The 25413-nt window shown below is 46.7% G+C and overlaps 1 protein-coding gene across 1 annotated transcript in view; it reads left to right on the top strand.

Annotated features, from left to right (window-relative positions):
* SPMIP2 (sperm microtubule inner protein 2) overlaps positions 1-25413 on the top strand; it is a 409864-nt gene that overhangs the window by 175474 nt on the left and 208977 nt on the right. Inside the window, exon 3 of the mRNA XM_085641738.1 lies at positions 1114-1172. Coding sequence (XP_085497864.1) covers positions 1114-1172 — 59 coding nt within the window. The remainder of the gene's footprint in view (positions 1-1113; positions 1173-25413) is intronic.

Here is a 25413-nt window from a genome sequence, read left to right as displayed (position 1 = left end):
CTTGACAAATTTTCTGTGAGAAAAAATACACTTTCTCAGGGTGAAGTTTAAATCCAAATCTTGTATTGGCTGCACAAGGTAAGATATTGCAATAAGATTAAATATTTATTGTGAACATAGAGAAACATAAGAAATAGGTTGTCATATAGTAGGCAACGTCTTACTGCTTGAAGCACAGTACAAAACAAGGCCAATCTTTTTACAACAGAGAATAACTCCATACATTCCCATGAAAACTCTTCTCTCTAAAGCAGCCAACCTCCTAAATCTTCCTTCTACCCAAAGGTCACGCTTTCAAGGTCATTAATTTTGATAACTCCCTTCCTTTCATGATCTGTAGTGATTCCACTCCTAAAGTCTTACAGAAAAAAAGTAGAACTTGGCTCTTTGCTGTCTAATTTAGTCTTGTCCCCGCTTCTCTCATTAGCACCAGGACCCCCTATTTTGGGCAAAAGTGTACTTTACACAATAATATCATTCATTCATTCATCCTATGAATTCAATTTCAGGTATCACATTCTATGGTAGTTCACCAGTAGAAAAGTCCACCAGTCAATCCGATCACACCTTTCTGTGAGAAGCAAACAACTGAAGAGACAAAAGATGTTGTTGTTAAGTTTTTTCTCTATTCATGTTAGAGACACAGGTCTAAAATAAAACAATTAACGATAGTCCTGGATTTTTATGCTAATTTCAATTTCCTTGAAGGATTATGGGTTTTGTAGTGAAATGGGACAACAGAATTCCTAAATGAGCCTGTGTAACGTATAGGCATGTCTAAATCTTATCAGTGTTTGTTAACGATAAATGTATTTTTACATTGCAGGCGTGTGCAATGAATCATCAAATTGCGATGAGTTTTTAACAGATACAAATATGCTGGATTCGTCACATTTAAAAAAAATTCTATTGAGATTTTGTGTATGGTTATGTTTGCGTTTATGTTTCTCCTGGATTAACCACTAATATTTGCTTACAGTTGTTTTATAGCAATTTTTAACTTATTTGTGTGGAAATAATTATCAGCACACACACACAGAAACATATATACACAGACACCATAGTAAGAGCCCTATACTTTGTGGTGAAAAAAAGCTGTTTTTCTTTCCATAGCTCAAGGAATTTCGTCAGGCCAGTGAAGACAGAGTGACCCATCGGTATCAAAATCCATGGTAAGCATATCTCAAATCTTTTGAGAATTAGCAAAACTATGATGCATATTCTGTAATCATTCTATATACTAAGTTTTAAAGACTGGCTTGAATAATCCGGAAGGATAAATAAATTATTTACGCCTGCTATGGCACGCTGCTCATATCAAAATTACTGCTCTACAAATAAGAAACCTCCTGAAATACATAGCACATATGAAATAGAATATAACACAAACCAGAATTAATACATTTCAAAACCAATATGATAAATGGCAGAATCACTATACCATGTCGCAAAACTAATAAGATACACAGCAGAATGAATACATAACTTAGTGAATGATATGATTAAATCACATGTGAAAAGGAATAAAACATATCCTAAACTATGTCAACCATATTCAAATAATCATGCCCTCACTAAAAAGAAAACAGCAAGCACTAAAATTAATATAACACGCATTGAAAACAGAATGCCATTCGCTGAAAGGATTGACGTTAACAGGAATATGACAGATGTTGAAATGCATATGATGATCTGAAATGAATATATCAACACTTTGTGAGGGGTAGTAAGCGCTATGTAAATACAAATAACCTTGAATGAAATAATTATGACAAAATAAAATAAATGTCCGGTATTTTGAAATGAATATAAGTTAAAGAATATGACTGTGACTCCTTTTAATGAATGACTGTTGTTGAAGTGAATATGACCCAGACTGAAATTATTAAAACTTGCAATGAAATGAATATAGCATACTTTGAAATGACCAGAACAAACATGAACTTAATGCGAGACCTGTTGAAATTAATATAAGCTATATTAAAACGAATATAAAACAAGTTCAAATGAATGTAGGTTTAGCTGAAATTAATACAACAAGTGTTAAAAGGATTGTGATATATGCTGGAATAAATGTGACATGCATTTAAATAAATTTGGAATGCATTAAGAGGAAAAGGACACACCTTAAACTAAATACAGCATGTATTGAAACAAATATGAGATGTATTGAAATTATATGAAATGCTAAAATAAATATGACTTTTTCTAAAATCAAAATGATCTATGCTTGAATATGACATGCATTGAAATGAAAATGACCCACACTGAAATGAATACATTCAATCAATTATGATATGTATTGAAATGGATATGACCCTCTTCAAAGAAACATGGCATGCATTAAAAAAAATATGGCTTATGCTGATATGAATATGACACATTGAAATGAATATGGCATGCATTGAAAGGAATAGGAATACAATTTGACATGCCCTAAAATACATTTGGTGATGTGATTGCTTTTCCAAATATCTCCTCAAATGACACCCAGATATCTCTAAGCCTGCATTTCAGCATTTGTTGCATTGCATAGCATTTGGCAGATTCATTACAGTAAGCTGCATTCCGCAGCCGTGCTTCTGTTTTGGGCGGTTTGTCTTTCAGTCAGGTCATTGCTACCCTGTTCTTGGCCAAAAGTAGGAGCATACCTTGTCTGCAATTGATGATTCTAATTCCCTTTCCCAGCGCTATTTAACTGGAGATAAAGAGCAACCATGGCTGCAGCACATCTGCTATAAACCTAGGACACCCACTTTCTGTTAATGTCTGATGTTAAGACCTATGTCTGTGGGTATATTCAGGCGGCCGAGGAGGAAAAGTTCGGAATGCATCCCTAGCGGGGTGCTTAAGCCTAAAGTATAAAAAGATGTCAGCGGACTGATCATAGTCAACAGTTTGAATGCAGCTAGTGTTAAGACTTCCTCCCCTGGAAATAGATATCCTAGTTGCAGTAGGCCTTTCCTGGGTAATGTCGCTACAACTGAGGGTGAAAGTGTAGGAGGAAGCAGGAGGTTCCACAGCAGAGTCCCAGCTAAAAAATATAACATGTCATGACCTGCCCTGCATATGAGAGTCCTCCAGGCCCAACATGTACCATACACTGTGTGATTTCAAGTGAGGGCTTAGGGTGCTTAATGCATAATGGTGTCAACAAACAACCCTCCACTGCCTGGTCTTTTTCGATCAGGAAATGTGGCAGTTGGGACCCATGATTGCGCCAGTGTACCACATAATGTGCTTGTGCTGTTAAATAATACATGTAGAGGTCTGGGACCTCAGAGTCTCCCCCCACCCCCACTTCAAGGAGGTGGGGGGACTTTGGTTACCTCACCCTGGGTGGTCCCCCAGTGCAAACCAGTTGAGTGGGATTGGTATATTTGTGAATAGGTAAAGGAATTGAGGCAACATTACCAGTTTTATTATGGCATGCCATTGAAAGTGTCAGTTCAATCCACGGTTCCACATAGGTGTTCAGTTTATCTAAGATCAGTCCATAATTTTCACAAATCAGAATGTGTTTGCTATGGTACCCAAGTATTTAATGGAGGTCTCTTTCCGTTTTATTGGAAACTCCAGGAGTGATAATTGAAGGTCCAGACACCTCTTCATAGCACACTATTTTCCTCAATAAAGGCAGAAGGTTATGTCCAGGATCTTTAACAAAAAAAGCAAGATGCCATCCTTATGTAAGGAAATTATCATTCTGTATGGGAGGGCAATCTCCCTATGAGAGTTTTGCTGCCTAATTTTACAGGCAAGGGGTTTAACAGCCAGAGCAAATAGGAAAGGGGTGAGTGCACATCCTCGCTGTGCCCCTGTCGCTTGGGATCCAACAGAATAGAGTATTATTCACCTTCACCTTACCCCTGGTGAGGGTATACAATAAGCTCGCCAATTTTAGCAGATATGTACCTAGCCCCAATGCTCGAGTACAGAGTACAGATCCAACCATTCAAGTCAATCAAAGGCCTTTTCTGCATCTAGAAAGGATGACACTGTCAGTCCCTCTGAATGCATTTGTTGCATTAAGGCAAATAAAGTACACAAATTCTTTCACAATCTCCTCTTATGTTGTGGCACAACTATCATCCTGCATAAAAAGCCTGGTAGTAATGGGTGGGTGTTGACTCTAGCTCGGAATCATTTGGTTATTTGCTGTCAGATATCCCTGCTTGTTTGGAGCTGGCCATCCCAATGACCCAAACTTTAAATGTGTTCCGTAGCTTGGATTGAAGAACAACAGTGCCCTGGTTGTTTTCAAAGAACTCCTTAATCATTCCCCCCATCTCATCACAGAGCATTCGATCACAGAGGGCCATAGAGGAAAAGCTCCATTTAACCTAGTGTGGCACTCCAATATCACTGGAGAGCGATGTGATAATCTCTGCAGTAAATACTGAATATCTGTCACATACTGTAAAAGGTCAGTATTGACAAACCAGCAGTCAATATGGGAAAATCTATAATGTACTGTTAAACACATAAACATTAAGAATATCAGAGGGCCAATCAAAAAAGTAGCATTGACTGCAACCACCCTATCAGGATGATTGTATACACAGTCAAGGTAGGAAGCAACAGATTTAGGTATAAGAACAGATATACCCCTCACAAAGGAGCTGCATGAAGCAAAGTAACTGAATAAGCACCATCTTGTTTCAAAGGTATGAGGAAGCTGCAAGTACCACCCATTCTTTTTTCACAATATTAAGACCTCTAATATGCTAGGTCACCATTTTATTGTTATGGGCAGTCCCCCACCCCCTTTTAGTAACCATGGGTATGCAATCTGAGTTCACAAGAGAATAAAATACCAAAGGGATGTGAGTCCCAATGCAGCACTGCACCTATCAGCTTAGCAAACAAAAAAAGGAAAAAGAAATATGCAACTCACATTCCCCACCCACTCACAATACTACCCCCAACTACCAGTGCTGTGTCCCAGTTGCTTAGGTACGTAACTCTGCGTGCAATGCAGATCGGGGCATGCACCACCACCCACTAAATCTCGCTCCAATACATTATTAAATTCCAGAGAACTAGTGAAGTAAAAGCCAACAGTAAAAATGTGTAGCAGTTGTAAGGCTATTTCACCTTCAGGCCCCACTCATTATAGTAGAGCTCAAAAAAGGACAAAAGCATCATAGAAACTAGCTAACCATATCAACTAAACATCCAATATCATACCAGTTCTGAAGCATAGCTTCAGACATAATGTGTTTCATGATCTAAACCACAGTTATTCATTCCACGTAACTTAGTAGTTGCTGGGACCTCCAGTCAGGTTCCGGGCATAGCGGTGCGGATCTTGTGGCAGTCAATTTTTGGCCGAATTTGCAAGAACCTTCTCATTTCTTGAAGAACAAGGTATGACCCTCCACTGTCACCTTAAGCTTTGTAGGGTACATCAGACCATATCCCATACCCACAGTTCTCAAGAAAGGCTCGTCTAGCCTTTTTGAACAGATATAGGGGCATATTCTCAAGAACGTGTGATAATCATTGCAAAATTAGCTTAACGCAACTTTGCATATCGCAGTCTGTCGTGGGAAAACAATGCTGTGTTAACGTAGTATTCTCAACCCTGCGGCAACATGCGATAGTCCCACGATAATGCGTCAAATCAATGCAACGCCGCAAAAATGCGAAACGCAAAAAAAGTTGCGATGAGGCCAATCGCGATAGAAAACTCAGCGATAACCAGTGAAAGGCCTGCAATTCCCACGCGTCATGCGGGAAAATGCACTATAAAAGCAGAACAAGAAAAACACACCAAAAACTAAATAAACTGCGTAGCAACACGAATGCACCCGGACTGAGTGCCCAGGTCAACGCGAACCCCACAAGCCCCACAGACCACCAACTAGGAACCTCGGTGTCAGGGGAGGCCAAGGAGAAGAGGAAGAGGAAGACGCGGTTCAGTCCGCATGACAACCGAATCGCCGTCAAGGAGATGACAGAACACCAACAACAACTGTCCGTCACCTCCACCAAGTCATTGGTAATACAGACGGAAAAATGGCATTCCATCGTGAATGCAGTCAAAGTGTCGAGGAGGCCAAGATGCGCTGGCATGATGTTGATAGACAAAACACACAAGATGATGGGCGGAAAGTTGCACATTGGCAAAACATTCAGTCACAGATCTGGGTTTAATCCATCGTTATTTTGCTCACCACGCCACCCCAGTTCAGACATGGCCATATGCAAATCAGTCTTGACCCTGTGCCTCATGGGAACAGTCCAGCCCGAACTGCCAAGCCATGTCTTCCCTGGACCGGAATCAAGCATCCTAGGACCGGTTTCGGGGTTTCACCCCTCTTCAGCCAGGATAGCTTGACTCCAGTGGCGTAGTGAGCACGGGACCCACGTCTGGGCATACCCTTCCCACATAGGGCGAACAGCAAAACACACAAGATGATGGACGGAATGTTGCACATTGGCAAAACATTCACTCCCAGTCACAGATCTGGGTTTAATCCATCGTTATTTTGCTCACCATGCCACCCCAGTTCAGACATGGCCATATGCAAATCAGTCTTGACCCTGTGCCTCATGGGAACAGTCCAGCCCGAACTGCCAAGCCATGTCTTCCCTGGACCGGAATCAAGCATCCTAGGACCGGTTTCGGGGGTTTCACTCCTCTTCAGCCAGGATAGCATGACTCCAGTGGCATAGTGAGCACGGGACCCACGTCTGGGCATACCCTTCCCACATAGGGCAAACAGCAAAACACACAAGATGATGGATGGAATGTTGCACATTAGCAAAACATTCACCCCCAGTCACAGATCTGGGTTTAATCCATCATTATTTTGCTCACCACGCCATCCCAGTTCAGACATGGCCATATGCAAATCAGTCTTGACCCTGTGCCTCATGGGAGCAGTCCAGCCCGAACTGCCAAGCCATGTCTTCCCTGGACCGGAATCAAGCATCCTAGGACCGGTTTCAGGGTTTCACCCCTCTTCAGCCAGGATAGCTTGACTCCAGTGGCGTAGTGAGCACGGGACCCACGTCTGGGCATACCCTTCCCACATAGGGTGGACAGCAAAACACACAAGATGATGGACGGAATGTTGCACATTGGCAAAACATTCCCCCCCAGTCACAGATCTGGGTTTAATCCATCGTTATTTTGCTCACCACGCCACTCCAGTTCAGACATGGCCATATGCAAATCAGTCTTGACCCTGTTTGCTCAGACGTGAGTCCCGTGCTCTCCATGCAACTGGAATCAAGCTATCCTAGCTGAAGAGGGGTGAAACCCCGAAACCGGTCCTAGGATGCTTGTTTCCAGTCCAGGGAGGACCTGGCCTGGCAGTTCAGGCTGGACTGTTCCCATAGGGCAAAGGGTCAAGACTGATTTGCATATGGCTGGGTTCAAACTGGAATGGAATGGTGAGCAAAAAAACAATGGATTTAGGCCCAGATCTCTGTACTGGGGTGAATGTATGACAGTGTTCTGCATTCTGTCCCTCAATAGTTCTTTTTGCATTTGTCACCCCGAGTGGGACGGGTGTGCTCAGACGTGAGTCCCGTGCTCTCCATGCCACTGGAATCAAGCTATCCTGGCTGAAGAGGGGTGAAACCTCGAAACTGGTCTTAGGATGCTTGTTTCCAGTCCAGGGAGGACCTGGCCTGGCAGGTCGGGCTGGACTGTTCCCATAGGGCACAGGGTCAAAACTGATTTGGATATGGCTGGGTCCAAACTGGAATGGCATGGTGAGCAAAAAAACAATGGATTTAGGCCCAGATCTCTGTACTGGGGGAATGTATGACATTGTTCTGCATTCTGTCCATCAATAGTTCGTTTTGCATTTGTCACCCCGAGTGGGACGGGTATGCTCAGACGTGAGTCCGGTGCTCTCCATGCCACTGGAATCAAGCTATCCTGGCTGAAGAGGGGTATAACCCTGAAACCGGTCCTAGGATGCTTGTTTCCAGTCCAGGGAGGACCTGGCCTGGCAGTTCGGGCTGGACTGTTCCCATAGGGCACAGGGTCAAGACTGATTTGCATATGGCTGGGTACAAACTGGAATAGCATGGTGAGCAAAAAAACGATGGGTTTAGGCCCGGATCTCTGTACTGGGGTGAATGTATGACATTGTTCTGCATTCTGTCCATCAATAGTTCTTTTTGCATTTGTCACCCCGAGTGGTACGGGTATGCTCAGACGTGAGTCCCGTGCTCTCCATGCCACTGGTTCTTTTTGCATGATGTTGATGGAGCAAGGTTTCGTAAAGAAGAAACTTGCTCGGATAATCCTCTCAAATAACGTATAATACCATAATCAATTTGTCTTGTAAATACTAATATTGCATTACGCACAATATCTCTTATCTAGGGGAAGCTTTCCTATGTGTATTACTAACCAGTAACCCGAGTGTCTTAAAATGGCCGACAAAACGCGGGAATTTCACTGCGTATGCGTCTACTGCATCAATGTAGTATGACGTTTTATATGCATGGAGGGAAACCTTTGCAGCTGCGCAATAGCTTCTAAAATGGAAAGAAAACCATAGTCAGTATGGGAAGAATTGGAAAGGCAGAAGGTCCATTTGTAAGGCTTCAAATAGATTTCATTCAGTTGCCTGTTTGTCGAGGATTGAAATATGTACTTGTCACAGTTTGTTTATTTTCGAAGTGGGTGGAAGCATACCCAACTCGAAGAAATGACAGTTTGACAGTGGCCAAACTTCTATTGAGGGAAGTCATTCCTAGATTCGGCTTTCCAGTAACTATTGAATCAGATAGAGGGTCTCCTTTTAATAATGAAATAATTCGATTAATTTGTGAAGCATTCAAAATTGAACAAAAGCTGCACTGCGTATACCGCCCAGAGGCTTCTGGAGTGGTAGAACAAGTGAATGGCACAATAAAGTCAAGATTGGGAAAAGTGTGTGCATCTACCCCCATTGGAGTGGCCTGATGCTTTACCTCTTGTTCTGATGGGACTCAGAAGTATTCCAGACAAGAATACCGGATTGATTCCCCATAAAATACTCATGGGAAGAGCAATGAAACAAGCATGCATATCAGGACACAAGCTGTTGAATGCATCTGATGGTTTGTTACTAGAGTATTGCAAAGAGTTGGCTGACCAAGTGCGTTCCATCTCTCACCAGGTTGGAGAAGATGCAGTCGCCAGGCAGCCGAAGCAAGCGCATGATCAGAACTACGGTAATTGGGTAGTTGTGAAGAATCACACTCGAGAATCGTGCCTAGCACCAAGGTGAGAAAAACCACATCAGGTTATATTGGTTACAACAACAGCAGTAAAATGAGCAGAATTGCCTAATTGGATTCATGCAAGCCATACTAAAAGAGTACCAGAACATGACAAAGACGGACCTCAACTGACTCAAGCAGTTGGGGATGCTAAAGGTTGTACAGCTGAAGGATCAAGAATAACAGATACTGAAGTAGCTGACCAAGAACAACCGAGCACCAGTCAGGATGATTGGATCCCAATAATAGACATACCTGAAGTAATTGTAAGAACCAGAAGCCAAACCAGATTAGTTAGTCAGGACAAGACTGAGGACCAGATAGGAGAAGAAGAACGTGCTCAGGAAAGTGAAAATACAACATTTAGGGAACCTGAGCAGGACCAGTCAAGGAGAGAACAATCTACTCAGACAGAAGTAACTGAAATCACAGCTCCTGAGTCTGAAGAGGGACAGATAGGCTTAGAAGAACACGTTCAGGTGGCAGAAAGCCAAAGTGCAGTAAGACCTGATCAGGAACAGACAGGAAAAGGAAAACAAGTTCAGGGAGAAGAAGAAGAAAAACAAAATGAAATAAAACCTGAACATGGTCAGATTAGGAAAGAAGAACTCCTCCAGTCAGATGATACTAAGTCAATAAGCCCTGGACAAGGTCAGATAGAGAGAAATTCTGAAGACGAAAATAACCAAGTTGTGCCCAAATCAATGAAAACAAAAGAACACTTGAAGAAAGTGAAAGTGCAGTGCAAGCCAAAAGAATCAGAAAAGGCGATAATCGGCCTAGAGTTATCAAGCGATTGAGATACCGACTCGAAACAATAAATGAGGAACCGGAACAAGTAAACGAGGTATCCAGTCTGACTGAACAATCAACTGAAAACCCCAAACGAAGAAACCCAAGATTGAAAAGACTGAACAATAAATTCAAAGGTCCTAAATGGACGTACGTTATTCTTGAAGACTTCGAGAATCTGGAAATAAATGAAGGAAGTGATGAAGAATTAAATGCAGAGCAAATTGAGGAAGAAGTGGGACCAACCTGAAAGAAAATTTGTTTACCCAAAGATACCATCGCAGATTAAAAATTCCAAAATTGAAGAAGAGAGAATCTTCTTATCTCAAAGAAAATGGCTGATAATAGAGCTGCTGGAAAACTGAAAAACAAAATTGTGTAAAGAAGTGTTGTAGAATATGTATATGTAGTATATTTTTAGTACTTGTAATTTGGTTAGCACCAACAGTTGTCATTCCTTATATAATGGATACAGTAGAAAAGAATAAAATGCACACACATGAGAGAATAGCTAACATTAAAAGAAATAGGGTAGCTTTAGAAGCACCAGATGAGAATAAGACAAGACGAGACAAAATAGATTTAGAAGCACCAGTTCAGTTAGACATATCACACACAGTGACAGACAATGACACTGCTTTAAATGTATTTACAAAATTATTAGTGCAACACGTGGACACTATGGAAGATAGTGATTGTTATGTGTGTATGAAGTTACCGGCATCAGTAGCAGAAGGTGTGACATATCATCATATTCCATTAACGTATGGTATCTTGTGTAGGTAGTGTTTTAGCAAGTTTATTTTATAGAACAGGAAAACTACAATATTATTATTCTAATGTAGAAATGATTTTTTCTGAGGTTCCTATGCGAAAGAATATTAACCCTGTCCTTAGTACTAGAGACTCACAATTCATGGGTGAATACCTGGCTTGGCAGTTTGGGCTGGACTGTTCCCATGAGGCACAGGGTCAAGACTGATTTGCATATGGCCAGGTGTAAACTGGGGTGGCATGGTGAGCAAAAGAATGGTGGATTTAACCCAGATCTCTTGACTGGGGGTGAATGTTTTGATTTGTTCTGCATTCCGTCCATCAATTGTGTGTATTTTGCTTCCAAGGGATAAGGGGCAGCAAAATCACAGCTGCTGGGGCGACTCTCCCATAATGCAGCACACACACATAGCAATGCCAGCACATCCACATGGACGACAATGTGGTACACAGTGAAATACTTCCACTGCAGAACAGAGGACACTACCGGGTCTGCTTGTGCGTAGAAAATGCCAATCACATCTGGCAAACTGGAAAATGTGAGATGAAAATGTACGTGTACAACCTCACCTACATCATGTAGTCCAAATGTCCACTGTCCCGCATCAAATAGTCCGCTCCTCCCAAACAGTCACAATGTAGAGCAGACCAGACAACTCTAAAGTGATGCTGAAGAGGACCTCCACACTTTCGACACCAAAGCCCTACAACAATTCATGGACATCTTAGGGAATCAACCTCCAGGAGCAGGGCAGCCCAGCTGAATCGAGGATACCCCACCCCCTGCACAGACCACAAAGCTGGACGCACCCACCACCACGGCTGGCTCCCAGCAGCTGACCGAAGCACACATCGCATTCCAAGGCCACGTGTCAGACTACCAGAAGGGGGTGGCCGAACAGGTGCGGGTGGGGTTCTACCTCATGGAAGCCGAACTAGATCACATACGTGGGTGTCAAAGTCCCATCAGGGACCACCTACACTACCCAACGGAGACCCACACTGTGACAAAGACACATGCCTTTGCACATTTCCTGTACTGAACCACACCCAGAGCCACGGGATAATCATCCACACCCCCACGCTGGACTGGCATACGCCGGCCCAGTGCACTCCTCTTACGTATTGAGTGGGGGATGATAAAGCTACATGTGCAAGGTCACCCGCTGCCTGCGGTGACATGGTTGCATCCGCTGTACACGGCACAATGTAATGTTGTAGGGCCCGGGCACGGACACGGACACACTCAGATAGTTCGTGGAACTGGCTTCGGGCACGTGCGCTCAACACCTTTATTGCCAGGGTCACATGTACAGTGACGCCTGTGCTGGGTGTGTGTGGGGTGAGTGTAAGCCAGCCCTCATGGAGTCGTTGGTGCTGGCAACAACTTGAACAGTGATCACAATTAAAGCAGAAACAGAAAACACCAGCATAACAGAAACATCTGTGAAGCATCATGGTGGTAGCCGGAGAAAATACAGTGTTCACCCAATATGCAACCAGAATGGTCCATGAGTTGTGGTGCACTGAGTTAGTGGCACCTGAAGAGCTGAGCAGGGTATAAAGCTGATGATGGCACCCACGACAGGTGTGAGCAACTCTGATAGTCTGGCAGTGAGACACTTCCGACTCTGGCACCTGTTGTTTAGAGTTGGTCCTGGTGGAGGTGGCGTGTGCATCCTGCGGTGATGTGACGTCCGGGCAGGTCAGGACTCGACTTGATGTGTGAGCCCAGGTGGATCGCAGTTGGGGTCGGAGGTAGCGGACCACGCAGGGCCACAGACACATGGCCTTGATGAGCCCCGGTCCAGCAACCCAGAGGCCATTCAATATGCTATCAGACAGGGTCCATGACTTGAGCTGCACAGAGTTAGTGGCCCCGGATGCACTGCGGCCGGCACAGGCACACCGCCATGGGACGGTGACTTGTGGTGCAGTGAGCTAGGGCCACGTGAGCTGAGCAGGTCCTCGTCGATGTCAAAGGTGAATGTAGCGGATTGATTTGATTTTTAGACTTGTAAAGCGTGCGTATGCCAAAGGGTGTCTTGGCGCTGGAATTGGCAGGAATGCTGTAACTTTAGTAGGCCCTGGTAGTCCTGAGTCCGGAGAGTTGCGGGGGACAGTGGATGGTGTCCTCCAGGGTATGATGCAGAGGGCAGAAGCCGTCCGGAAGCGGTACATGGAGCAGTGGAATGCTACAGCCTTGTTTTTGCCACAAAGTCAGTATCACAAACATGATGATGAAGACAACCCCCAGTCCATAGACCCAACAAAGTTCAGCCAGAAAGTGTCCATGGATGTCGGGGAACAGACTTAGTGGCACCGGAGCTGAAAGGGGATGCAGTTGGCGATGAGGTCAGTACAATGATATCAAGTCTGCCATAAATAAATCAAGACTGATTCCAATGTGTGACCCACAGCCACGTGTCATTGGCTCGCGATGCACAGAGTTAGTGACACCAGAGCAGTTGGCAGTGTTCGATCACCTCCGTAAAGATGATCCATTTTTCTTCCAGACCCAAACGCGTCTTCCTCTCCTTGCGTGCAATGATATGAACTCCGCCATACACAAATCAAGACTCAGTTCCACATGTGTGACCTACTTGACCGCTGTGTAGGTCGAAGGCATAGTCATCAAGGGCCCACAGACACGTGTGGTTGGGATGCTATGCACAGACTAGGTGTCACCACATCGAAGGGAGTATAGTGATTTAAACTCTGCATTGATATGTGTACTCGGCCATTGTATAATCAAGACTCAGTTCCAAATGTGTGACCTACTTGACCGTAGTGTAGGCCGGAGGCAGCGGTAGAGTAATTCAACGAGAAAGGAGTACAGCGGGCCTGTGTCGCGGAGGCCGTGATGGTCTGAGGAGGCTGCCAAGGTCACGGGCCTCGGGCTTGGAGCTTGCGCCGGCACATGGTGGGCCCTCATTGACACACGCCGGTATCGGCCGGTGAGCAGTGAGGCCAGGCTGAGCAGGGGCAGGCAAGATGGGTTCGAAGATCCGCGGCCCGGGGTGCAGCAGGCACATAAGATCGCAGGCAACACCGCTCACGGCGACGGCTTCGACCTCGTGGCGGGGTGGGAGGCGCCGCCCTGGCAGAAAAGATGGGCATTCCGGAAGAGAACCACGCCCAGAGCTACGTGCTTTTTATTCACACCCCTATGCTGGCCTGGCGTATGCCAGGCCAGCTCATTCCGCACACGCTTACGGGGGGGACGTCACAAGCTACATTTCCGAGATCTTCCCCACTGGCTGGGGTGACATGGTTGCGTCCACTGTCCACTACACTCTAAACACCAGCAGTGCATGTATACTTGGATATGTCTGTGGTCTGCATACTGCAGTCTGTCCAGCACATCTCCGCCACACTTGGCATTGTGTACATTCTCATTCATGGGTCACTTGCCTCCTTCGCACATGCCTGGTTCCCACCTCTCCCCACATTCCGCTATTGTGTGGCTGCGGTGCCATGCCATTAAAGGCTCATGTACATGGCTAGCCCATGTTGCCACAGTAAGTTCTGCTGTCGTGTCTGGTGGGTGGGCACGTTGTTTGGCATGTTGTATGTGATTTTGTAACGTGTGCATTGCCAGAGTTGTGAGTTCCAAGATTGTGGAGTTGAGGTGTGTGGTGTGTTCCTTTGGTACTTACCAACGAGCAGTGCATTCCCATAGGTACCATCCTGGAAGCGCTGGTTGATGATGGACTGTCGGAAGATGAAGGAATCATGCACACTGCCTGGGCAGTTGGCGACGACATTGGTGAAGAGTCCTCGGTGGTCCAATATTGCCTGCAAATTGATGGAATGCGTAAGCTTTCTGTTGCGGTAATTGTGTGCAGTGTCGGCAGGGGGCACAAGTAGGACATGTGTGCTGTCAATTGACCCCAACATGTGCGGGAATCCAGCTATGGCGTGTTAGTGCTTGCTTGGTCTCCAGCTGTTCCTGTGCATTGTGGGGGACGTATGGGTACTGGGTTACCAAGCTGATGATGGCATCCAGGACAGGTGTGAGGGGCTTGGAAGGGGCTGGCTGTGAGACTCCTCCAACTCTGGCGGTTGTTGGTTGGGAGGTACCAGAGGCCAACAGGTGCAGCACAGCCAGCAGCTTTGTCTGAGGTGGGATATTGTTGTCCGCTGTGTTGGTATCGTCAGCCTGTGGGCAATGATGGTCAGGATGCGGAGAATGGTTGTCCTTTTGAGCCTGTAGTGGGCAACGATAGGTCTGTGAGGCTGGTGTGTTTCCTAAAGGTCCGCTGTCTTTGTCTGCGCTGCCGCTGTGGTGGTCGGGTGGGGTGAGCCCGAGGTGGGGACTTGGGGGTGTTGGTGGTGGGAGTTGTGGCCCTGTTGGGGATCCGAGCTGTATGATCAGTGGCTCCATGGCATCTGTAGGTCTTCAGGTGTGGCTGTGGGCTGGACTCCCTTTTCTGGTGCAGGTTGTCGTCTGACTTTGCACCAGATCAGATCAGGTGTTATTTCCTGCTGCTAACGCGCTTTATCGCCTGTTTTGTGGTCTTATCACTGATCTGGCTGGTCGTTGAGAATGTTGAGGTGTGGTATTGTCGCATCTTTTTGCTCGGGAATGCCTACTCTGCATCTCATTAGCGATAGTTGCAGGGGTCATCTGTGGCGATGTTTTTTGCGGATGCTATCGCAGGTAAACTGGTGGTATCGGCTGTTAGCACCAGCTTGTGAATGGTGCGATGAATTTATCGCGACATTGTCTGCAATAAAGTGCCGATAACTCGTCGATAGATCCTTGAGAATATGCCCCATGGAGTATTTGAATTTGCAAAAAGGTTGGGAGCTAGACCCATACAAGCCATGGTTAAAGTTTACCAAGCTAAATGTTTATCTATTGCTAGTTATGGAAGTGGTGTATGGGGATATAGGGATTGTGGTGGGATACAGAGAGCTGAAAATTATTTTACTAGAACATTACTGTTAATCCTAAAATCAGTTGCCAATTTTATAGTGCATGAAGAACTGGGGTTGGAGTATATTGCGGACAGACTGGCTCTTTCACCCCTAGCTTAATGGTTCACAATTTGGGCAAGTATCGAGATAGGGCTGAACCAGGCTATCATAAAAGATTGTATTTCCCTGGATAAAGGTCATTCCATCCTGTGGCTGCACTATATTAAAGTGTGGCTGGAAAAACTGGGGTGTCCAGAGTTATATGGGGCACCGGAGAGGATCACCAAAAAAGATCGGTCCCGGATTAAAAAGCAATTTATAACAAGAGTCAAAGCGGATAGAGAAGAAAAAGCTACAGCTCAGGCCCATATACTCCTAAAAACAGATGTTTTTATGGTACCCTACTTAATCACAGTTACATCACCCCATCACCGCTTTCTTTTAACTCGTTTTAGATTGAATCTTTTGCACTAGCTTTATAACTTCTCGTTCCAAGATACAGTGCACTTTTTTTATGAGCATTACCAAACCTTAAGACAATGTTATATTTTACCGTTGCTCAGAGGGAAGGGATTTTGGCAGGTAAAAACAGCCCTAATCTGCCTTCAAATGTTACAGTCCCCCAAAATGTCCTTTTTTTTTAAAGATGTCTTTATTGGCATTTTGTTAACACACATTATATTGCAAAATAATTAGGTTACATTTATTATTACATCTCTTTGACACTTAGAATACAGCTTGTGGAGGCATTACCTGACAATGTTAGTGTTTGCAATAACTGTCAATGGGTGGATACAGTATATCCGATCAGTGACTTATGAATCATTCCACTTCATGAATGAATCCAATTGTCGCATCAGTTTGTGTTTCCTCAATGATGTTCCTCCGTGAGAAGTGGTGGGTCTCCCCCTCTCTGGGGTAGTTATGATCGGGTGGGAAGTGCTATACTGCTATCTAATAATCGTATATGGAAGGGAATAACTTATATAAAACTAATGGCTTGTAAACCAATGAACTTAACTGGTGCAGGTTAGGGGTACAGAGAGCTGTTCAAGAGGCGTTGTATAGGTGGAGTGTATTGTAATATATTTTAATCCAAGGCTGGCCCGGTCTGTGGCCGCGCTTAGCCTAGTTGTGTGGTTCCAGGTCAAGTCACGGGGGGGGGGGGGGGGGGAGTGGGCAAGGAATTGCAATCTCCCTCCAAGTCTACCGTCATTGGCCCAAGTCAGTCCCCATTGGTCTCAATACCTCAAGCCATGGAATTCCCACTGTCCTCGCCTGTACTATTGGAATGGCTCAGGTGCTCCCAAGAAAATAGGGCATCTTTCCAGAGGTCTGCGATTGGATGCTGGCGTAGGCCCTTCATCTCCTCTTTGTGTAGTGCTCTACCCATGGATCCAGCCCATTTTGTCAACTCTTGGGTCCAAGTGTTAATCTGTGGCCCTGTAGATAATTTCCACGTCACCGCAATTCGTCTCCTGGCTAGCGCCAAGGCCAAATCTATAAATCTATTTCCCACCTTACGTTTAGGAAGAGTCCAAGTAAGCAGACCTGTACTGCTAGGTTGAGAGTACGCCCCAGTGTAGAATTAATCTTGGACAGCACTGTTTGCCAAAAGGTGTGCAGCTGATCACAGAAAAAAGTTGTGTGTAAGAAGTCTGCATCCAGCTGGCTGCATCTCGGGCAAACTCTCGATACTCCTCCAAAGGCGAAAAGACGATGAGGGGTCATGTCGGATATATGTATGAAATTAAATTGGATATATTTTAGTCGAGTATTACGAGATATTTTTTTAGGTGACTCCACCACTCTACTCCATTCTGTGTCAGTGAGTTACTTGTCAAGGAGCCTCTCCCATTTTCCCCTCAGCGTCAACAGTGGAGTATCAATGCGTAAAACCATTTAATTTGGTGGCCGTCTGTTCCTAATGTGATCAGGGAGTGCAGCACCGCATGAGTTTCTGGTTCTTCCCTGACTGGGCCCGACAGCCACCCAAAACGCCCTCAACAGTACCTCATATGTGAGGAACTGCCCCAGCAGGAGACCGTACCTGTCAACGAGCTCTGCAAAAGGGAGTAAAGTTTTTTCCTGCTAACAGTCCCCCACTGTCTCAATCCCGGCCTCCGTCCAGGTTATCAGTTGATTGGCCGAAAGGATAGACTGTGGCTCCCTGTATGGCAGCCCCACCAGGGTTAGCTCTGGGGAGTATCCAGGGGTCTTCTGGTAATTTTGTCATGCAGCGTTTCCGGCACTGCAAAGCTGTGGTTTGCAATGTCGAGTTATAGGGGACCTTAGTTGCCTGATTTAGGATATTTGCCAGCAGGATTCGGGCACTGGTTTGGTTCCATCAGGAAATTCCCCTCCTGGTTTACTCCCTCCAAACTATTAAGCCACCCACTGCAGCTGTGCAGCCAATTGGTAACATTCAACGTCCGGTACCCCAGTCCACCCTCTTTCATGGGTCTCCATCTCCCATCCCCCCCAGATAATATCTCGCACCAGGGCATCTAATTGTCAAAACCAACCCGCGGGCATTAGCATTGGTAGGTTAGCAATGAAGTACAGAAGGCGGGATAGCATGACCATCTTAGTCAGGGAGTCTCTGGCCATTATAGGAAGCCGCAGGGAGTTCTAGAATGTAACGTTGGACCGGAAAGATCTTAGTGTCCTGTCTAGGTTGCCTTCCTTCAAATCTTCCAGTGAGTGGAAGGCTCGGATATCCAAGTATTTGAATGTGTCGGGGGCCCGCCCAGTTGAAGTCAACAGAGAGCTCCTGGGGTCTGGGCAGGGGTCCAGCCACTGGAAACAGGTACATTTTACACCTGTTAACCCGTAGGCCCCACAGTATCCCGAAAGCGTCTAGGAGCCTGAAAGTTGTTTCTGCTCCTCTCTCAGCATTGCCCAAATAAATCAGTAGATCATCTGCATGTAAAGAGATGATATGGGTTCTGCCGCTCATTGTCAGTGCCCTTCCGCCCCCCCAGGGTTTTATCGCCAGTGCAAATAGAAGGGGTGATAGGAGGCATCCTTAGTCGGTGCCACACATTATCGTATACTGCAGGGAGATATTCTTACCCATCCTCACCCTTACCGTGGGACGTGTATATAACAGTCTCACCCACTTCACCCATCCCGCCCCCAGCCCAAATTTCTTCAGACCTCAAGTAAGTAGGCCCAGCTCATCTTATCAAATGCTTTTTCCAGGTCAACTGATAAAAAGGCAGCCTATGGGAGGGACTGTGCCTCTGAGTGATAAAGTACTGAGTACAGTCTATGCAAATTATATGAGGTATTGCAGGGGGGCATGAACTCGTTTTGGTCGGGGTGGATTTAGGGCAGGGGTCTGTAATCCTTCACCCCAATGTCTGGGACAGTCGTCTTGGGGAGCGGGATCATTATTGCATTTTGTGTGGATTCCGGCAGGTGCTCCAACCGTAGAGCTTTAGCATACATAGTCACCAGTTGGAAGGCCAGCCCAGCCACGTACTTCATATAGAACTCTGCTGTGAGGCCTTCTGGGCTTGGGGTTTTACCACTAGCCATCGAAGCAATGGCCCCTCAAACCTCCTGTATAATTACAGGGCCGCCCAGCTCTCCCGCAATATGTTCGTCCACAGTGTGGAGGCATAGCAGGGCCAGGAAATCGCCATGCTCTGTTTGGGGGGCCTCCTGGGAGCAGCATACATTGTCTCGTAATACCTCTGGAATAGTCCTTTGATCTCACCCGGGTCAAATTCCGTTGTGCCTGTTTCCGTCTGAATGTAAGTAATTGGGGCCCCTTGGGTCTCTGGCTTGATTAGCCATGCCACTAGGCGACGGCTTTCCCTTTCTCTCCCTGCACTCTATCCATATATGTCCTGTAGTCATGGGAACGTAGTCGCTCTAGGGCCTCATTGTACTGTTTTCGTGTGTCAAGAAGGCGTGTGTGTTTGTGCCCCTATTCCCTGCATGTTGTCTAACATGTTCAGCTTTCCCTCTATGGCCAGGAGCTCGCAATGTAGTTCCCTCTGTATTCCAGTTGTTTGTCCCATGCAGAACCCCCACACTACCACCTTGAATGCCTCCCATTTCACTAGTGTTGAGGATGTTGAGTGTGCATTATCAACAAAAGACGTGTCTACTAAAGATTGCAGGGATTCACCAAATGGTATATCTTTCATCAATAGGGGTTAAGTCTCCACATGGTAATTGGGGGTCTATGCCCACAGGGATGGTACGACAGCAGCAGTGAGCTATGATCAGAAAATGTCCGACCTAGATATTCCGTGCACTTGATGGAGCCGCTAATACTTGAGGAGCACCAGAAGGCGTCTAGTCTTGTGTGGAGTTGGTGTATGGGGGAGTAAAAGGAGTACTCCCTGTCCCCTGTGTGTTGGAGCTTTCAAATGTCCTGCAGCTCCCATTGAGCCATTCACTCCTACAACCCCTCTGCTGTCCCTGATAGGGCAGGGTGGGAGCAGTCTAGCACCATGTCCGCCACGCAGTTGAAATCCCCTCCTAGAATCACATGCCCTACCTTTATGCCAGCTATACGGGTGAAGAGACAGGCCATGTAGGCCATTTGGTCTTGGATGGGCATGTGTACGCAACCCAGCATGATCTCTTGGCCCAGTAGTCTTCCCGCAAGTGGGGCTTACCTGCCTTCTTTATTTATTAAAATGCGTGCTGCTTCGAAAGGGACCCCTGGTCTAATCCATATCCGAGCTCGCGAGCATACGCCAAGAATGTGGTGGCAAATATCTGCCCTCTCCATTGCCTACGCAGCTTTTCTACTTCCCCAGGGACTAGGTGTGTCTCTTGTAAGGGCTATCTGTACACCTTGTCTTTTCAGATAGTTGTGTATGTTGTGGCGCTTAGACATCAACCCCATCCCCCTAATGTTTCAAGTGAGGAATTTCAGTTCCTGTTGGTGTGTCGGAATCCTAAATAAGTCCAGTCCCCCGCCCCCCCCCAGTGTCCTCCACCCCACCTCGGCCCCCAAAGAAATGAAAAAACATGCCCCCTCCTGCTTTACAGTGTGAAGAGAGAGGCCCCCTGCTGGTAGGGTAAGAGTTCCTTAAGGCAGGGCTCATTAAATCAATGTAAAGACTTAAGACAACACGAATAATGCAATCACATTACAATATCATTTAGATAAAAAAAGAAGAGAAATTGAAATTAAAGAAAGAACCAACAGATATTGTTTTTATCAAAGAAGTACAAAATGTGTTTTTATTGATGATATCAAAAGTAATAAAATAACCCATTCATACTATCTCAATCATATCAGCAATCATACTTCACCCAAAAATGCACTCAATTAAAAACATTGTGATAACATTGATAACAACATCGATTTGATGATCAATTATCACATTTATAAGGGAGCAAAACAATGTAGCACAAATTCAATTGACTGTTATGTTTCTGCTTTACAAACAGAGCAAATCAAACACAAAAGGTCCCAACTGGCAACAACTCCCCAGCCCCATAACATAATGGCAACGGCCATCTGCCCGAACCTTAAATTAATCTTTAAAGTCTAATAAAGGCCACAAACCAGCCACAGCAATGGCCTTTAGGGGATCGTGGCCATATAAATTAATGCACAGGGGTGTGCAAAGTGATGCAGTGAGATATCACGTGTTGTGGTGCGATGCGGTGCATCATGCACCGGCCCCAGTATTTGTCCAGCCTGGCTAGGATATCTGTTGGTTCAAGGTGGTGTTGGCCCCGCCAGAGGGTTTAGAGTTGCGACTGCACTTGGTATGGGTCCCAGCTAAATGATCTCATCTGCAGTTTTCGGGGTCACCACTGGTAGGTTTAGACTAGCTATGACGGAGGAGTCAGAGTCCGAACCTTCAGTCCCTTTCATGGATCGCGACCCTGCCTCCGATGGTGAACCACCCTCACGTACAATCTCAGCTAAGGCCTGCGGTGCCGCTGCTCTCTCGCGCTCAGTCTGGGAGGGACTCGGCTTCTTGGATAGGTTGTGCTCAGGTCTCCTTTTAGGTCGCTTTCTCTGCTTGTTGCCTTGAGTTGCAGGGCGTTGCTCCTGCGGTGTCTGGGGGGGTCTTGGTTCTATAGGGCTCAATCCATTCACAAGCTTCTTTGGGATCCTCGCAGAAGTAGGTCTTGCCATCCAGAACTATGTGGAGCCTAAAAGGAAATATTAGGGAGTACTGAAGGCCTGCTTCCCTTAACGTTTTCTTGATCTCCAGGAACGAAGCACGTCTCCGCTGGATAGCAAGGGTATAATCCAGGAACAGAGAAACTTTACTGTTATTCACTGCAAAGGGGCCATCCATTCAGGCTTTCTGCAGCAGGATGTCTCTGTCCCTGTAGTGCAGGAGCCTGGCAACTACTGGTCATGGGGGGCAGCCCAGCGCCGGTGGACCAGCTGGCACCCGATGTGCTCTCTTCAGGGTGTAAAATGGCGCCAGGCACCTCAAGGCCACCACTGTTCAGAGCCACGGCTCCAGGTATGCCACCATATCTCTATTCTCGATCCCCTCCAGGAAGCCAAGGATCCATACATTGTTTCACCGGCTACGACCTTCTCCGTCTTCTGCCCTACGCTCCAGGGTCAGCATCTTGTCTGTGAGTTCTGCCACCTATGAGTTAGGGCTTATTGTGCTGGGGTCAGCTCTTCGAGGCCTGATTACACCACCTTCACCTCATTCAACTTTTGGTGTTATGCGTGGAGGGGCCCCAGACCCACCGACACAGTGCTGATATCCTGATGCAGCGTCGTCTTGGTACCCAAGATGGCCTTCAGGAGCTTGGATAACTGCTGTTGGATGGGGTCCACCTTCAATTATGTCTCCAGGCTGCCATGTGTGTGCACTCCGGGGTCCTGTCCTTGTTCTGGGGCAGCCCCAGTTTGTTTCACCCTGGCTTTGCCCATCCCTGTGGCCCTAGCAGGGCGCAGCCCGCATAGGTCTGTGGGGGCCTTGCGGTGATACTCCTTCGATATGTTCCACCAGGTCCAGGTGTGTACTCCACCGGCACCCAGTTCCAGGGTGAGCCTCCAAGTAGCTGTACACCCTCAGGGGATCAATGAGGGGAACAGGTACATATGGCGTGCCCAGGCATAATGGTCGCAGACCCAAAGTGTGCTTGCCGCAAGGGGGAGAGGGGCGATTAGCGACAAAAGTTGATCCTTTGTCCCCACTTATAACATACAGTCCTTGGCCTAGCCAGGTCTCCCCGCCGCTGCACAGTGTTCCCCCTGTACTGCTTCTTGCGTCCAGGAGTTGTGTCTCTTCAAAGCGCACACATCTAGGCCGTGGCCACTAGCTGGTCGCCCCTGGGCCCACCTCCTCAATGCAGGCTCTTATTCCACCGCCGTGGCGGCCTGCGCTTCGGGCACATCCCATTTCACAGTGCCCGTGTTGTCTTTCTTATTATTGGCCCGTTGGGGTTATAGAATTCTAGGGCCTAGCCTCCTCACATTTCCCCTCAAATCGATCACCAGGCCCCGACCTAGGCCCTGAAAGCTTGTGGTCTGCACTCCCCTTCTCTCAGTTGTGCTGGGGTGCCTCTCCAGCCAGGGCCCGGTCACGCCTCCACATCTCAGACCCAGTTATACCTCAGGTCATGTATAGGCCCCATGATAGAAGCTTCCCCACCTACTACACTCCACCAAAGGTCCCGGCGCTTCCGCATGCACGTCGTGGATCACTCCTGGGATAGTGTTGCAGGTCTGGGAGGCCTGATCCATACAGTTGTCTCACTTCTAGGTTCGTTCTATGCGGGCCACTCCCCAGGGCATCCCACATGAGCGTGGCCATCACGCCGGGCCTCCTAGGTAAAGGCTTAGAGTCAATCCGGCTCCCCCGGTCACGGGTGTGACTCTGCCGCTCTTCTTGCTCACTAAGCCGCAGGGTCTGCCAGGGGCGGAGGCCCAGTTGCTTCACCTTGCCCCACGAGGCAGTCACCAGACCCCGACCTAAGCCCTGAAAGCGTGCCGCGGGCACTCACCAGTTCACAGCCTAATCGAGTTGCCTCCTCCAGCAGGGCCCAGCCAAGCCACCACTCCCCAGGCTCAGCTGTGTCGTGTTGTAGACATCTCCAAGTCCCTGTGATATCTGCTCCCGGACGCGTCGATCCACGATCGCCTCCAATGCTCCCTCATGTGTGGCCCAATTCGCAGCAGGGGCAGCACCGAGTAGGCAGGTTGGGCAGGCCCTCTCACCTCCAGGTGCTGACCACGCAGGGTAGCTCTCCAGAACGCCTCGCAGAGGCGTGCCCATCTCGTCAGGCCCCCAGGATACAGGCTCTGAGCCGATCCGGCATCCGCCTTTCTCACACTCCGCACAGCCACTGTTTCGGCTCTCTGAGCCACGGAATCCGCTTCGGTAAAGTCTTTCACCTCAGAAGCGGCCACCACCTCAGATCATCAGGGCTGGAGTTTGCACCGGTATTGGGCGGGTAAATATAATGCAAAAGAGGAGGCCCCCTACCATTAGGATAAAGGTTCCTTACGGTAGGGACAATAATCAGTCAATGTACATATTTAAGGCAACCAACTTCGAAAATATGGGTGATAATAAGGCAATAGATGAACGGAAGGAGCAATAGGCAACCAAATTATTTGTCAAAAATACAGGAAAATAGTTTATTTCAGGGGCGTAACACAGGCCCCTGCATCCCCCGCGGTGCGGGGGGCCCCTAAGCTCCAGGGGGGGCCCTCCACACAGTACTCCGCCCTGAGAGCTCCTGATTGAGCTCGAAGGGGGGCCCCTCCACTTACCTTGCTGGGGGGCCCCCCTCAAGTTTCGTTACGCCACTGGTTTATTTAAATATTTTTAACAAACAGTGACTTTAAAAACCATACTCTCATGTTCATGTCCAACAATCTAACTCTCATTCAAGCATGAACAATGAAAAAGACTGACAATTTGTATAATATAGAATGACACAAAATAATTTTAAAAATGAAAGTCCAATTAAAAACAATGTGGCATGAACTTGAAAAACTGGTGGTGTTTCTGCGCACGTTTTGGCACAGCAGGGTGCCTTTGTCAGGAAAAGAGCCACAGCTGGAACATATGTAGAATCTCCAATTGATTTATATGGGATGACCAGAGAGCTAGTTAAAACTTTGAGACAGGGCAATACTTGATGTATGGTCCACGCTTAATTTTCTAGATTAGCGATAACAAATAAATCCGAGTTCCGCAAAGAGAATAGTCACTGTTTCTGATTTTGTGGTGCTGTCGAAGAGCTGGATTTTAGACTTTGTTTACAAAATCAATATTTATGTTCAATGACTGTCACAGCAATGCACGATTTTGTTGGTCTTTAATGTTATCATTGAATGGTTCGTGGATAAGGGAACCTCCGGATGTGGGGTTCTGAACCCCACATTTAAAAAGAGAAAATCGTTTTTTTAAAAAGAGAAAATCGTTTTTTTAAAAGGAGAAAATTGTTTTCTTAAAAAGAGAAAATCGTTTTTACATGCAAACTGCTGTTGCTAATGTGATTCGAATTGTGCACTGACTCCCCGGTCCACCGCAGCTACTCGGGCTGATTGTTGTGGAGGGAGAACAGAGCGCTCCTACTTCCTGGTAGTGCCATTTCTTGGCGGCCATTTTAGTGGGTTGACGCTCCAGTGTTCCCTGAGCCCAATCTATATTAACTTCCTTCGCCCCGCGCAGCGGCACGCGCAGCGGTAGCGCCTTAGACGCGCCGAAGAGGCGCCAAAGA

The sequence above is a fragment of the Triturus cristatus genome, chromosome 2_2 (assembly GCF_964204655.1).
Source record: "Triturus cristatus chromosome 2_2, aTriCri1.1, whole genome shotgun sequence".
Taxonomy (NCBI): Eukaryota; Metazoa; Chordata; class Amphibia; order Caudata; family Salamandridae; genus Triturus; species Triturus cristatus.
This window is presented reverse-complemented; position numbering and strand designations above follow the sequence as displayed.